Genomic DNA, 15,094 nt, shown 5'->3' with positions numbered 1-15,094 from the left:
CTATTGATGTGTTTTCTGAGATCATGGAAATCACTTTAAAAAAGGGGAAGTGGAAGTGAGCTCATTTCTGCTGCTGTCGTAGAAATATCAGAACTGAAATGAGTGGCTGTGATAAGACTGCGAGACGCGATGCTCTAAAGAGGAATGGTGAGTATCACAAACAATTTGGTGATACATCTGGTGGTTTCTTTCTTTCTTTCTTATAATTTCAGCTCAACTCCTAGCAAAGTCACAAGTAATTTGTGTCCAAATAAAGTCCAAGCAAAGTTGCAACCCTTTGATTTTGTCGAGTCCAATTTGGGACTCATGTCTGACTTAAGTCCAAGCATAGATGTATAAGAAGTGGAATCATATTGATATCTCTAAAGTTTTTTGTTGTTATTCATATAGTTTCACATTATCATTATTATCATATGGCTTGCCTTTGATATTGTTTAATTTGTACACAAGACATCTATTCCACGTCTGTCTGTCTTCAGGGGTTAAAACCGTCCTCAGCTCTCCCTGTAGTTCCTTTTGTTCCCCATTAATTATGGTCTTATCTTGTTTTATGCAACCAGAAGTAACAGGAGAGGGCTGATCGAAGTATAATGCTGAACAAGATATTTTTATGCGACCAAAATGTTACAATTAACTTTCATGAAGTACAAAACACACACACCTACTGTCAAGGCATCTTCTTCTCACTAAGCAGGGGTCGGCAACCCGCGGCTCTTTAAGCCCTCTGCTCTGGCTCCCTTGAGCTTAGACAAAAATAAGAAGGAAATAAAATAAAAGTATTTGTAGGACTATTTATATTTTGTTGCACGGTTTGAAAATGTTTCGTATCTTGTATTTTGAGGTGATACTGTGACACGTAAATAAAAAAGAAAACGTTTTTTATTAGGTCAACTAAAATATGCGCAACATCCTGCGACGGTCCCGCACCAGCGGCATTTTCTTGCAGGTGAATAACCGACCCTCCCCCTTCATAATTCAATCAGTTAACTATTTTTAGGGTGCAGCTATGTTTTATTTATTTCAAAGTGGGTCAATTTTAATTGTATTTTTTTTTTCCTTCAAATGTGCTGGGTTACATTTATTTTAAAGTAGGCCTGTGTATTTCTTTTTATTCTACCTTATAAGAGTTCTTTGTTTGTTATTAGAGGTTAACAGTTTTATATAATGTAATAAATAATAAATGCAAAAAACTGTAGTATTTGTCTATGATATAACAATAAATACAACTTTATAAGCTATCAAGCTATCAAATATGTTTTGCGGCTCCAGACAAAGAAAATGGTTGGAAAAGAGGCAAAAATGGCTCTTTTGGTCAAAAAGTTGCAGACCCCTGTCTCTAAGCAAGAAAGTGAACACAAATATCAAGCTATTACTTTTCAGATAAAATGACGTTGTGTAATGGGTTGTGTTGTCCCTCTACAGATTTGGACTCTTAAATTCCATTACTGGCAACAAATCTCAACCTGGCAGTATCTCAACAAGCAAACCAGCCATGGGGGGTTTGTCCTTAATGCAGAGGACTTCTTGTCTTATCTACGTTTTCTCCTGCTACAGACTAGCCTTTCACTGGCATATTCTCTGAAAAACTGTTCCATCAATATTCTGAGGATGCCTTGGCAGATGGTGTTTTGGATTGCTCAAACCGTAAACTTGTTTCCATCCCTGATGACATTCCCAGCCATGTGAGTTCAGTAAAACTATCAGAGAATCTGGTTGAACAGATTAACAGGGAAGTTTTGGAAACTTGTCAAAGCTGAACATGTTGTTCCTGAGCTTCAATCATATCAACTATGTGGAGGACGGATCTTTCATCCATTTGTGTGCATTGACCCAGCTCGACATGGAGAATAACAAACTGACCGACCTCACTGGCAAGCTCTTCCAGGGACTGTCCAACCTTACCATGCTATCCCTCAATGGAAACAACATTCAGTTTATTCATACCTCTGCCTTTCAGTTCCTGTCCAGCTTACAACAGTGAGGCTAGACAGGAACAATCTCCAACAAGTCTCTGACCTTCTGCCCATCCTTCAGCTGCCAAACATACAGAAGCTGAGCATTGGATATACTCCATTTTCCTCCTTTGAGGACCAAAGATCTTCCATTGAATGTGTCCTCAAGCCTGAAGGTGTTAGATCTTTCTAATAGCAAAGTTGGAGAAGTTCAGCATCACAACAGATATCTTTCCTTACCTTGAGATGATCAACCTTAGTGGAGTGGCATAGATTCTGGTCTAAATGGGCTGTACCTGACAAGACTTTACTGAGGAACATAACTCAACTGTATTTTGGTCACCCTTTGATTGCCTTTGAAGAATTACGAAAAATCTTGGAGAGCCTTGACTCATTGGTGCATCTTAGACTTATTATATGGATGAATTGATCCGCAAAGCATTTTAGCTACTGTTTGCAAAATACCAACACTTAAAAAGCTAGTTCTATATTTCAACCACGTCCCCAATTTAAGCTCACAACTTGTAGATTGCCGCCACCCTCAGTGAGCTTGATCTATCTAATACTTACATGAGGGAACTGCCTGAGGGCAAGATACGATTTATGAAGCAACTGAGGTTTTTAACTCTACAGTGCAACCTCCTTACCAAAGTGCCTGATGATATTCATAGTCTCTCCTCCCTCAAAATCCTCAATCTTGGAGATAATCTAATTTCTGATTTGAGCTGTAACGATTTCATAAACACAACAGGCCTCTCAGAGCTTTATCTGGATTCCAACCACATTGTCAAATTGGACAGATGTGTCTTGAAAATCTTAATGAACTGAATATTTTAGATTAAGTGACAACCTGCTGTGGACATTGGGAGGTGTCTTCAAAAAAGGTCTTGCCGAAGCTTGAGTTCCTGGATTGAGCAAGAACAATTTGATTATTCTTGAAAATGAGGATTTTCAAGCTTTAGGATCCTTAACATTTTTAAATGTAGTGTCAACTCATATTGGTAGGGTGAAACGTAGGACTTTTCTCGGACCATGAACAACTTAAGAAACCTTACTGTATCTATTCCCCTTGACTATGAAACCCATTTCAGAGGAACAGGGCCGTTGGAACATCTTACAATCTACCTCTTTATCGACGGCAGTTTCAAAAGTCCTCTTCCAAGGCATCATGACGCTTTCTACCAGTTAAAATGTTTAAAAGTTCTTACTATAAAATGCAAAGGTTATCACTTTGGCCTCCCCTTGACATACCGTTGGAAATGCTCCAGGCTATGAAACATTTAGAGGAATTTACAGCTGAGAAATCTACATCTCCGCCCCAGACCCAGAAACATTCCAATTCAATCCCCAGCTCAAGAGTCTTACCATCGGACAGACTGACTTGTCAGATTTGCTTCCTGAACTGTTTGAGCCAATACCAAACCTTCAGGTTCTCGATCTCTCTGAGTGTCAGATCAAGTCTTTGGATTTTTTGACCCAGGTCAACCTGCCTGCACTTAGATGTTTGAAACTGAGGGACAATGAGATTACAGTGATCAACGAGACAATCTTCCAGTCCCTCCCTGCACTAACATACCTGGACCTGGAAAACAATCCTTTCACCTGTGACTGCTCTAACGCCGGCTTTATCCAATGGGTGAGGAGCAACAACCAAACTCAGGTTGTTAATGGCCATCAGTATACGTGTTCCTTTCCTGTGGCTGAACAGGGAAACAAGTTGCTGGACTTTGACATCCAGTCCTGTTGGATGGACGTGAGCTTCCTCTGCTTCATTTCCAGCTGTTGCATAACTTTGGTGACACTCCTCACATCGTTCATCTACCACTTTCTGAGGTGGCAGATAGCTTACACCTTCCACCTCTTCCTCGCATTCCTGTATGAAAGCAGGAGGAGGAAGAAGGGAGCTCCTAATCAATACGACGCCTTCATTTCCTACAACATTCACGACGAGGCCTGGATTTGCAGAGAGATGCTGCCGGTGCTGGAAGGAGAGCAGGGCTGGAAACTGTGTCTGCACCACAGAGACTTCCAACCAGGTAAACACACACAACTCACACACAAATCACTCATATCTATCCCTTTCTGCTCTATGTAAATCATTTATTAAAAATAACCACTCATTAAACCTGCATTTCTTTGGATAAAATGCAAAAATGTCCAAGTTCTGGACAGAAAAACTAGTCAAACCATCAAAATTAAATATGTTTCTGAATTCCTGAAGAATGTATTTTCTTTGCAACACATGCAGAAATGGTGTAGGTTGTTATACTGTGTCACTTAAGGGGGGAAAGTCAGGTGATCTTTATGCTTCCTGTAAGAACATCATTGGAAAGTGCTTTTATGAGTGCATACAGAGAAGTCATTACATGTACAGTATACATCACTGTTTCTGTCCAACCAACACAACTCCCTGATTGGGTGAAGTTTATTCCAGAAGTAACCCTAATGTTGTATTTTTTAACTATTATTCTTTGTGCCTTCATTAAATGAATTTCATGTAACATTGCTTGAAATTCATTATGAAATAATGAAATATATTTATTAATACTGTAGCTTTCAATCTGTTGCTTTTTTAACTTAACTAAGTTTGAGGAAATGTATGACCAGGGGACATGGAACACGCATAAACTACATCTGCCACGCTCCATTCGGCAGCAGGTTACACATTAAAATGGATCAAAATGGATTGTTTTATTTAATGAAGGAGATGAACACATAAAGCTAAAAGCTACAGTTTTGAAAGTCAAGTGCTGTTTCAAATCAAGTGCCTTTTCTGATCATTCTTAAGGACTTCTACAGAAGTGAGGAAACTAAACAATATCTCCATTGGTACTTTCACTTAAAGTGAATAAAGTCTTCAACAGAGGTTTGTGTTCAAACCAACCATTTGATTTGATTCTGCTGTCAGAATTAGGGGTTCATTATCTGATTGTCTGTGTCCTCTGTTCCTCTTCCTCTTTACTCCTTCCTGTCATAGTATTGTGCATGCAGAGCAGATACAGTACCAAAAGGTATTTGCATCACGCTCAAAGGTTTCACATCGTTTTTCCCACTGAAGGAAAGCGGGCGTCTGGTACACATTAGCCCGGTCTCAATTCAGGGGCTGCATCCTTCGGAGGTGCATTCGTAGACCGCATGTATTGTATTGAAGTCAATGGCGAGAGAAACGTATCTTTCGACCCGTTTGAATTGTGCCATGAACATTGTACACATATGTCAATCTTAAAAAATCCTTTCCATGTCAAAAAAGTCACAGTTTCTCGTAAAACTGTTGAAATATAAGACTATGAAAAATACACAACTAGAAAGACTACAAATCCCAAAGTCGCGTAAGTGATGTCATCATTGATGTCATAATTGTTTTCCTCCACTAAATAGCTAAGATAAGATAACTTTAACAAGATGCCTGTGTGCTTTGTAGCAGGTTGTTATCATACCAGCAATGGGTCTTGCTCGTTCTTTCGCTTCCCTTCTGATGAAAGGACCAGGAGTGGCTGGATCAAGTTAGCTACCTAGCTAGTAGCAAGCATCAGGCACGTGCACACATAGTAGACATCAAAGTGGGCTTGAGCCCCTGCCCTTTTTCTTCCTCCAGAGAAAGTGCCCTTTTTATGGGGTGCTTTTTTTCCATTTTTTTTTCTACTGCTGTTTGCGCACAGTTTCCCTTTCCAAAAATATATTGATTGAATACAAAATAAAATATCAGGTTGGGAGATTAGACTGTGAAGTTCCGATGCTCTCTCTACCCTCCCCTCCCTCCCTCCGTCACGTCTCGCGCACAGCGGTGCGGACAGTCATCGGCAATCACATACAGGTAGCAGTACCTCCCACTTTACTGTCCCATGTTATGCCGGCTTTTCTTGGCTTATTTTGAAGGTGACTGTGATGAACAAATTACTAAACTGCCAGTGCCTCGAGTTTACAGCTAATTAGCCACAAAAAAAAACAAATATAGTTAAAGTAGGGTACAGCTAATGGATAAGTTAGCTCAAGGTTTAGCTAAGGCAATTTATCATGGGCATACAGGCTAATATAGGCCTACTGTACTTAAGGGGAGACACTAAGGTGAATACAGTACAATGTGTATCTAATAACGTCATCACAATCGCCACATTGAATGCAAAGTAGGCGTTAACTAGGCCTAATTAAAATGCGCAAATGTGCATGCAGTTACCAAGGCATTGCAGGTGAAAAGGATAAAAAACATAGCACCTCACAACTTCCCCAGATAGTCCTTACTCAGTTCCCAAATGTTATGTTTAAATGCAGATTAGCTTTATATCTATAGATGAATTCAGACATAACGATCTTTTTGCCTGTAATGTCCTGCCTTAAACAGTAACTTCATAATTTTGATTGCTGGCTGCTCATTTAATAACTATTAATTGTACTAGTTTGTTGTCTGCTCTTGTGCGTTGTGAATACTAAAGAAGACCATTGTCTCTGTGTTAACTGATTATTTTGTAGAATTCTGTTGAGTATCAAACAATTGTGTGAGTGTAGGGTATTAAAATAAATTGGTCAGTAAATCAGAGATATGCAACTATATTTAACTTTTTGTTTTAAAGCATTTTTTATAAATGATTATGGGAAGTGTCCTTTTTCTCACTTGAGCTCCCCCCCCCAAAATGTCTGTGCACGTCTCTGGCAAGCACGTTAGTTAGCATTACAGCCTTAGCTTTAACATTAAGTAACCCAAAATGTTAAACAGTAAGAGTAGTAGTCATATTTCGTGAACTCTTTGAAGAGTACTGCAAAAAAGGAATTTTAAGAAAGTAAAAAAAACTTGTTTCTGGGAAACAATTCTTATTTTTCGTCTAAAAAGTCAAATAATCTTCTTAAGAATGTTTTGCTTAAGAAAAGTATTCTTACTTTGAGAAAATATATCTGGATTTTTCTTATTTAAAAATTCTATCTTATATTGAGCTAGAATTAACCAGTAACAAGTTAAAGTATTGGTTTGCATAAATTCCCGGCATGGAACAGATTAATTTTTTCTTTTTAAGAAATTAACCATCAAACAACTTCTCAATTTAAGAATCTGATGAAATGACACCAATTTTACATTTCATATATATTTAAATAATAAATAATTCTAGCTCAATATAAGGAATTCTTTTCAAATTCTTAACAAATTATTTGACTTTTTAGACGAAAAATAAGAATTGTTTCCCAGAAACAAAAATAAAAAGTAACACATTTTTTTGTGTGAAACGCTCAATGAACTACGTCTCTGGTCTTGCACACGTCACCAACACCAAGACGGCCGTCACGTTAGCACATTTCACCTCTTTCTTTCAGAATGAGGCGAAAAGTATTAAAAGAGGTGAAAATCACTACAAGTCTGGGCATGTTGAGAGCTGTACATACGAAAAAGGGGAGTTAGTCGGTTCCGTAAGAGCCAGCATGCGGGACCGGCTTTACAAGGTTTCTGTGAGTAACACGAGTGTAATGTGTAACGTTAATGACATCACTTACGCGACTCTGGGATTTGTAGTCTTTCTAGTTGCGTATTTTTCATAGTCTTATATTTCAACAGTTTTACGACAAACTGACTTTTTTGACATGGAAAGGATTTTTTAAGATTGACAAACATCATGTGTAATTCGTGGCACAATTCAAATGGGATCGAAAGATAATCTTTCTCTCCCCATTGACTTCAATACATAATTTTTCCGAAATAAGGTCCCATGGGGCGGAAGTAGAAGGGAGGGACTTCGCCTCGCAATAGCTATTGAGACCACTGGAGGCGTGTGGCGCACTGGACTAGTGCGTTGGTGTCATGGATGTATAATAAGAACTGGATACAGCGTGGGAGGCGGGGTCTCGTTCTTTCCTATGAGAGCTGCTCGTTGGCGCATGAGGACAAAATGGCCCAACTTTTGAGAGAGCGAAACGTCACAGATTACCCGTCATGCCTGGCTGTCAGAGCAGAAGTACCCGTATGTGCGCTCATAGAGAATGCGCAGTTGAGTTGCCCCTTAAGCCCCGCCCCCGAGGAAGCTGAGGAAAATAACTCAGAATAACGTTATTAGCACATTTTACAACTTGAGGAACGAATGTTTTTAATAAGGGCTATACAAATGTTCATACTGGGTAGTTTATTTAGTTTAAAAAAAAAAAAATCCAACGATTTACAGACGTCTCTTTCCCAATGTAAGTCAATGGGAAAAAGTATTTCCGGGCCCAGCGACCGATACGGAAGTGTAGTACCGCCGTTTGGCCACAACGAATATTTTCCTCAGAGTCCGGCGCACTTCCTGGGGGCTTGGTTGGTGTTCGGATCAGGGGAGCACAGGTTCAAACCCCACTGCAGTGAGCTTGTCGTAGTGTCCCTGGACACTTCACCCCAAAATGGCTCATGTGGGGATTGCCCACAGTATTGAGTCGCTTTGGATAAAAGCGTCTAACACACAAAAATAATGTTTCTGCTGTTTTAATTTAAAGGGGACCTATCATGCAAAATGCACTTTGTGATGTCTTTTATACATAAATATGTGTCCCCGGTGCGTCGGGGAACTCACGCAGCGTCAGAAAATAAAACCCTCTCTCTTTTCCTCCGTACCCAAATCTTTTAAAAACGGGGTACAACGAGCGGATACAGATTTGCTGCCGATTTGACGTCAGATCGGCAGCGGACCCACAGAAATTGCTATCAGAAACAATGCCTGACGTGTTTTGGACGTAATCTCGTCTTTGTTTACATTAGCAAGCCTCGCTAACACTCAGAGCTAACCTGTACTGTAGAGCACATGTGTTTAAAAAGCAGGAAATAAAAAAAGGAACTCACCTTGTGATAAACCCGCAAGAGAAAAGCATTTGAGCTCCATACTGTTTCAGAAATAATCCTTAATGTGGTTTAGAACAGGATAGCGTTTTATCACAGCAGAATTTAACTTTATCTCCGGTATAATTCTAATCAGGCATTAGCTCTGCCTCCTCTCTTCTTCTTTTTTCAAGCTAAGGACCCAAAATCCGCGTTTCTCTAACAGGGCTGCAAAAGAGGGGTATGAGCAGTATGAGGCATGGCTACAATGGGTGATCTGTTTGGTATTTTACGCAAAAAACTTCACAGACATGTTTTGTATAGGTTTTGTATATTTTTCCAATATAGCATAATAGGTCCACTTTAAGATAAATGCACTTATATATTATGCCAATTAAAGAATGTAATTCTTATTGTAAGCTTTATTTGCTGATTTGCATTCTAAGTTTAAGACAAAGTCACTAACATATTGTGTCAATTAAAGGTGGGGTAGGTAAGTTTGAGAAACCGGCTCGAGATACACTTTTTGTTATATTCCATGGAATGCTCTTAACATCCCGATAGCAATGAATATCTTAAGTGCTTTGACAAAAAATCCATACAAAAATGTCATGTGTGGAAGCCGTAGTACTGTAAAAAGCACGACCAATCATTTTAGCCGGCCCGGCTAAAATAACTGGATGGCCTACCTGCCTGTCAGCCTTCCATCTGTGCACAAACTTATCTCGTGCCCTCATTGGTCATGTGGCGTTCGTGTGTGTTGGAGGAGGGGCTCTGTAAGGAAGTGGCAGATTTTTTCCGGCTGTGTATTTTCAAATTCTAGCGCACTCGAGCTGGTTTCTCCAAAATTACCTACCCCACCTTTACATTAAGTGTTAATAACTATGTAAAACTGAGTGGACTATACTTGTAAAAGTATGATTTGTATGCATCTATACTACAATAAAAATACATGTGAAAAATATATATACATATTTGGATTGAATGTGTGACTGAGTGCTGCACAGTGGGGTAAACGTTCTTTATTTCAGCTGCTGGTACAGTGTCTGTTTGGTAATCCTCTTTCGGTTTGAGGAGGAATGTATCCATAGATGGATATTTTTCTTTAACCTGGCATTTCTTGTGCGTTTCGCATTCAGTGTCACTTTAAATTGTATTTGTCTCTGTGCGCGATTGAGAACAATTTCATGCGGCTTCACGCATAAATAAATACATTTCATTGTTGATGGATTGACATCTGACACAGCTAATGGTGATAGCTGTCTCTTATTTTCTAAACAGCTTTGGATTGATGTGCGACTGTCAATCTAATGCGGCACATCGGATAAATGTTTGGGACAAATTATAAACATGCTGTGCAGTCCCGCCCTGAGCGGACCCCTGGTCACCCTATCGATGGGTATAATTTGTTGGCCCCTCCTCCCTGGAGCTCACCAGCCACCTCCAGATTTACGCTAATTTCTGAACTAGCTTTCTCCACTTGCCCTGCTTTATCTGCAGCTTTGGTAGCTTGCTATAGAGCGGTGCAGAAATTAGTCCTGAAACTCTTAAAGCCATCAACTTTTTGAAGGACTTTTTGATTAGGGGCCTGATGTAGTTATTTGATATGCTAACCTCCAGCTTGGCCTAGAAACGTACATCCTCACTGCATCACTCTATTGGATGCATGCTTATGATCTGACACCTGGTCGCTCCTTTCTTATGCTCAGCAAATCAAAAAGAAGAGAGAATTCCATGCAGAGGTCAGGGTCTCTAAGCCACATGGGTTGATTGAAAATACTGTCTTAAGCTGGATTTTTATGTTTCAATGCTTGTGAAAATGGTCTTAATGTGCAGTTGAGAATATCACTGGTGTGTCTGAACTCTCCACAGGGAAGCCGATCATAGAGAACATTACAGACGCCATCTATGGCAGCAGGAAGACCATCTGTGTGATCACCAGGCGCTACCTGCAGAGCGAGTGGTGCTCCAGAGAGATCCAGATGGCCAGGTAATGGCCTCTTTCATTATTCCTTCTTTCTTCAAAGAGGTCCACTAATAGAACAAAACGGATGTGTGCAGAGGATGGACAGGCTGACACAAAGACTTCTCGCCATTATAAAAGAAAAATAAGTGGAAGACATTGTGACCACCAGACAACAACACAAAGCAATTTAAGAAATGTTGAAAGGCAGCCTTTAAAGAGGACATATAATAATAATAATAAATTGAATTTATATAGCGATTTTCAAGTCTCAAAGTCGCTTTACAGTTTGGAGGGTGTGGGAGAAGGACAGACGAAGACGAACGACAGACAGGGATCGATGGGGGGGGGGGGGCTATGAGTGTACTGATGAAAAGAGATGGGTCTTGAGGCGGGACTGGAACAGGGTGAGGGACTCAGAGTCACGGAGGTCTTCGGGGAGGGAGTTCCAGAGCTTCGGGGCTGCCACAGAGAAGGCTCTGTCCCCAAAGCTCCGGAGTTTGGCCTTCGGGGTGGAAAGCAAACCGGCTGAGGTGGATCTGAGGGACCGGGGGGGGTTGGTAGAGGATGAGGAGGTCAGTGAGGTAGGGGGGGGCCAGATGGTGGAGGGCTTTGTATGTGAGGACCAGGAGTTTGTAGTGGATGCGGTGAGAGACGGGAAGCCAGTGGAGTTCTTTGAGGACCGGGGTGATGTGATGCCATGATTTGGTGTGGGTGAGGAGTCTGGCGGCTGCGTTCTGGACATGCTGGAGTCTACTGAGGGAGGTGGAGCTGATGCCGTAGAGAAGTTAGTTACAGTAATCAAGGAGGGAGGAGTTGAAGGCGTGAATGAGTCGCTCAGCTGCCGGGCGGGTGAGAGAGGGACGGAGTTTAGCAATATTGCGGAGGTGGACAAATTAGGTTTTAACTACTTGGCGGATGTGGGGCTCGAGGGAGAGGGTGGGGTCAAATATTATGCTGAAGTTGCATGCCTGGGTGGAGGGGGAAACAGGGGTGCCATCGGTGGTGAGTGTCAGGTTGGGGGTTTTGCTGAGGGTGGATTTGGAGCCGATGAGGAGGAGTTCAGTTTTATTGCTGTTGAGTTTGAGGAAGTTGTGTTGCATCCAGGATTTTATTGCAGTCAGATAGGAGTCGATGTGGGTGGGGGGGGGGGGGGGGGGGGGGGGGGGGGGGGGGGGGGGGTGTGGGGGGGTGTGGGGGGGGGGTGGGGGGTGTTGTTGGGGATTTGGTGCTGAGGTAAATCTGTGTGTCGTCGGCGTAACAGTGAAAGTCCAGGTTGTATTGGCGGAGAATCTGACCAGGGGGAGGATGTAGATGATGAAGAGGAGGGGGCCGAGTACTGAACCTTGGGGAACACCTTGGGTGACTGAGGCTGTGGCAGAGAAGTGGTTGTTGAGGGAGATGAAGTGGGATCTGTCGGAGGGTAGGACTGGAGCCACCTGAGTGCAGTACCTTCGATACCGATGTCCAGAGTCGGGTGAGCAAGATGTTGTGGCTCACGGTATCGAAGGCTGCACTCAGGTCGAGGAGGATGAGGATGTTGAGGGAACCGGTATCAGCAGAGTTGAGGAGGTCATTTAGGACTTTGATGAGTCTCATGTGCTCATGTTCAGGTTCATATTAGTGTTTAGTGCCTCTAGTACTGAGACATGTTTTACAGTGACTCAGAGAGAGAGCTTGCTTAAAGACTTCCAGTAACCAGCTCTCCTATCAACTAAGAAGAGACTCTATTCATGGACTGAAGCTCCACTGGGGATATAGTTTTTCTTTGCCCGCTCATAGAGTCCTATTGTGAACCCGGAAATGTTGAGTACCCCAAAGTTTTATGTTAGAAATGTAAGTAGGGTCCCCAGCACATATAAACTGTTGGATGCTAACCTGCATATGTTGGGCAATTTGGACAATTAGCATAAATTGTGTTAATTAGCATTAATTGCCATTATAGCCATGTGGACAATCTTTAGAGAATAGAGAATAGAGAATAGAGGAGGGGGTGCTAGTGGAGCATCTGCGTGATCTGCCTGTAGGGAGGGACGGCCCTGACAAGATATAAAGCAAGGTATTATATTTACATGACGGATGGAATATATAAATGTAAATGTACAGTGAAGAGAAAACATATAATAATAATAACCCCCAAAAACACTCCAAAATCTTCTAAATCGGCCAAGCCATTTTTTTTCTAATGTCCACGTAAGCTATAATTCCATTAATGCTAATTAATGAAACTTTGCCCAACATATGCAAGTTAGCATGTGCTGGAGACCCCACTACACATTTCTAACTTTGGGGTATTGAACTTTTCCGGGTTCACTACAGTATGCTAACGACTACAAATAATCTAAGTTGTAAAATACAAATGCTGCCCTCTCCCGTGGTTGAGCTTTTAGTCCGATGTTTTGTTGCTGTTCAGCTTCCGTCTGTTGGACGAGCAGAAGGACGTGCTGATTCTGATTTTTCTTGAGGACATCCCGGCCCACCAGCTGTCTCCATACTACCGCATGAGAAAGCTGCTGAAGAAACGCAGCTACCTGAGCTGGCCGCAGGCCGGACAACACACCGGAGTCTTCTGGCAGAACGTGAGGAGAGCTCTGGAGGCGGGGGGCGCTGCCACTGAGACCACCCACCTGCTCACTGGACCAGCAGCACGCTGACCATCTGGACCCGGGAGGTCACTGACAGGTCACCCTAATAGACTATGCAACTTTAGCACACACTGCATCGCATCAGCTTGTATCACAATGTCAGGTTGTTATTGTAGCTGTCACATGGCAGAGGATTTTATCTGGTTCATTAGCAGTGCATGGTTTTTAGTGTGTTTTTATACTTTACCTTTTGGTTTGATTTTATGGCACGCTTTTATTTTAAAGTCTAACATGTTTTAGTTTCACATGTATTACCTTTTATGGCCTGCTTTTATTTTTGAAATATATAATGCTATGTGATTTTATTGTAATAACCATAAGCCTTGTTGATCACCTAAAAATGCCAATATTCACGGACACCTGGGAGCCAAGATTAGCATGGGAGGGAATGGCTTTTAAGCAGACACACGGCAGACACCAGCCGACACAGGGAGGAAAAAGAAGAAGGACAGGGAGGAAGGAGGAGGATAAAGAGGAGGACAGGCGAACAAGGGCAGAGTCAGGAGAGGATGAAGGCAAAATAAACCCACACGTGGAACCAATATTTTTGCTTAATTTATATTGTAGGCTATGTTGGAGTCAGTGTTTTAGAAGAGATTTTAGTAGAGATACATTATTATTTATACTTAATATGATTGTGAAGCTCCTTGATGCCAGGGTTGCTCTCCATGTGATTAAAATAATCCTTTGCTTATTACATAGCCAGATTACCGTATGTATATGTATACTGAAGATAATAAAAGGTGTGATTCCTCTTGATTACATTTAACCGTGTGCCTCTCAGATGTTTCAATACATTCTGTTAACAGAGCTTTGAATTGAGGTGCACAGAACTTGTGTGTTGGATCAGATGTGTAGTGATGAGGTTCCATCATTTAGTTTAAGACAAGGTAAGATCAAATAATTATTTTGTGATGAGGTTGTTCCAGCAGCAGCACAACAGCAATATCGAGAATGTCAATAAATACATAAAATAAGTATACAACATCTAGGAATAGGAATCAAAGTAGAAATATACACTATAAGAGCAAATAGTATAGCAAAATTGCATAGCATCTGAACCTCCATAAACCTATAAAGTACCTAAAATGTGTTCAACTGAAACCCTGAAACTGTTACCAGATTTCAGTGCCCCCCCATACATGTCTCATATGGCCACAGATGGGGCCACTGTGAACCTTTATGATATTAATCAAGGCTAAGACTATATTTTACGAATGTCAGGTGTTCTATTTTGTGGTATAGAGGCTAATATCAATATGAGTTATGAATATGATAATAGAGTAAATGCATCACTGATATACTTTAGGTTCTTATTGTATGCTTAATGTTACGAATACTGTACTGTGATGTGCATATCATAAAACCTTTGCATATAACGTCCTGTATTAATATGTACTGTATTATGTAAATGTATAAACATGTGTAAGGCTGTTCGCTGTGCTTCAAAGGGAATCCTTATCTTTTAATAAAGCTTTCATTTGAAGAAGTATAGCGAATCCGCACACAACTTCTTGGTTTAAAAAAACACCAACAGGAAACCTTTCTGTTTATAAAGTGTGACTTCTGTACTTCCTTTATCAGCTCTCACTGAGGAGGCACAGTATATCCGACCTGATGGAGCGCTGCTTATCACCGAAGACACGGACCCGTCTCTGCAGCAGCAGCAGTTGCTAGCAGTGCGAGGCCCCCATTGAAGGAGAGATTCAATCATTAGCATGATTATGACAAACAGTTTCGAAATTTGTAAGTGCTAGTTCTCTCACCA

The 15,094-nt window shown here is 41.2% G+C and overlaps 1 protein-coding gene and 1 pseudogene across 1 annotated transcript; both read left to right on the top strand.

Annotated features, from left to right (window-relative positions):
• The first annotated feature begins 898 nt into the window (after window positions 1–898).
• On the top strand, window positions 899–2,225 carry LOC117486647 (annotated as a pseudogene).
• Window positions 2,226–2,984: 759 nt separating this feature from the next.
• Window positions 2,985–14,742, top strand: LOC117486646 (toll-like receptor 13). Its single transcript, XM_034135154.1, is given in 5 exon segments — window positions 2,985–3,008; window positions 3,237–3,283; window positions 3,285–3,988; window positions 10,591–10,708; window positions 13,095–14,742. Coding segments are annotated over 5 exon segments (1,134 nt in total). The 3' UTR covers window positions 13,336–14,742.
• The last annotated feature ends 352 nt before the right edge of the window (window positions 14,743–15,094 follow it).

The sequence above is a fragment of the Trematomus bernacchii genome, unplaced genomic scaffold (assembly GCF_902827165.1).
Source record: "Trematomus bernacchii unplaced genomic scaffold, fTreBer1.1, whole genome shotgun sequence".
Lineage (NCBI taxonomy): Eukaryota > Metazoa > Chordata > Actinopteri > Perciformes > Nototheniidae > Trematomus > Trematomus bernacchii.
Note: the sequence above shows the minus strand (reverse complement) of the source record. Positions and strands in the feature narration are given on the sequence as shown.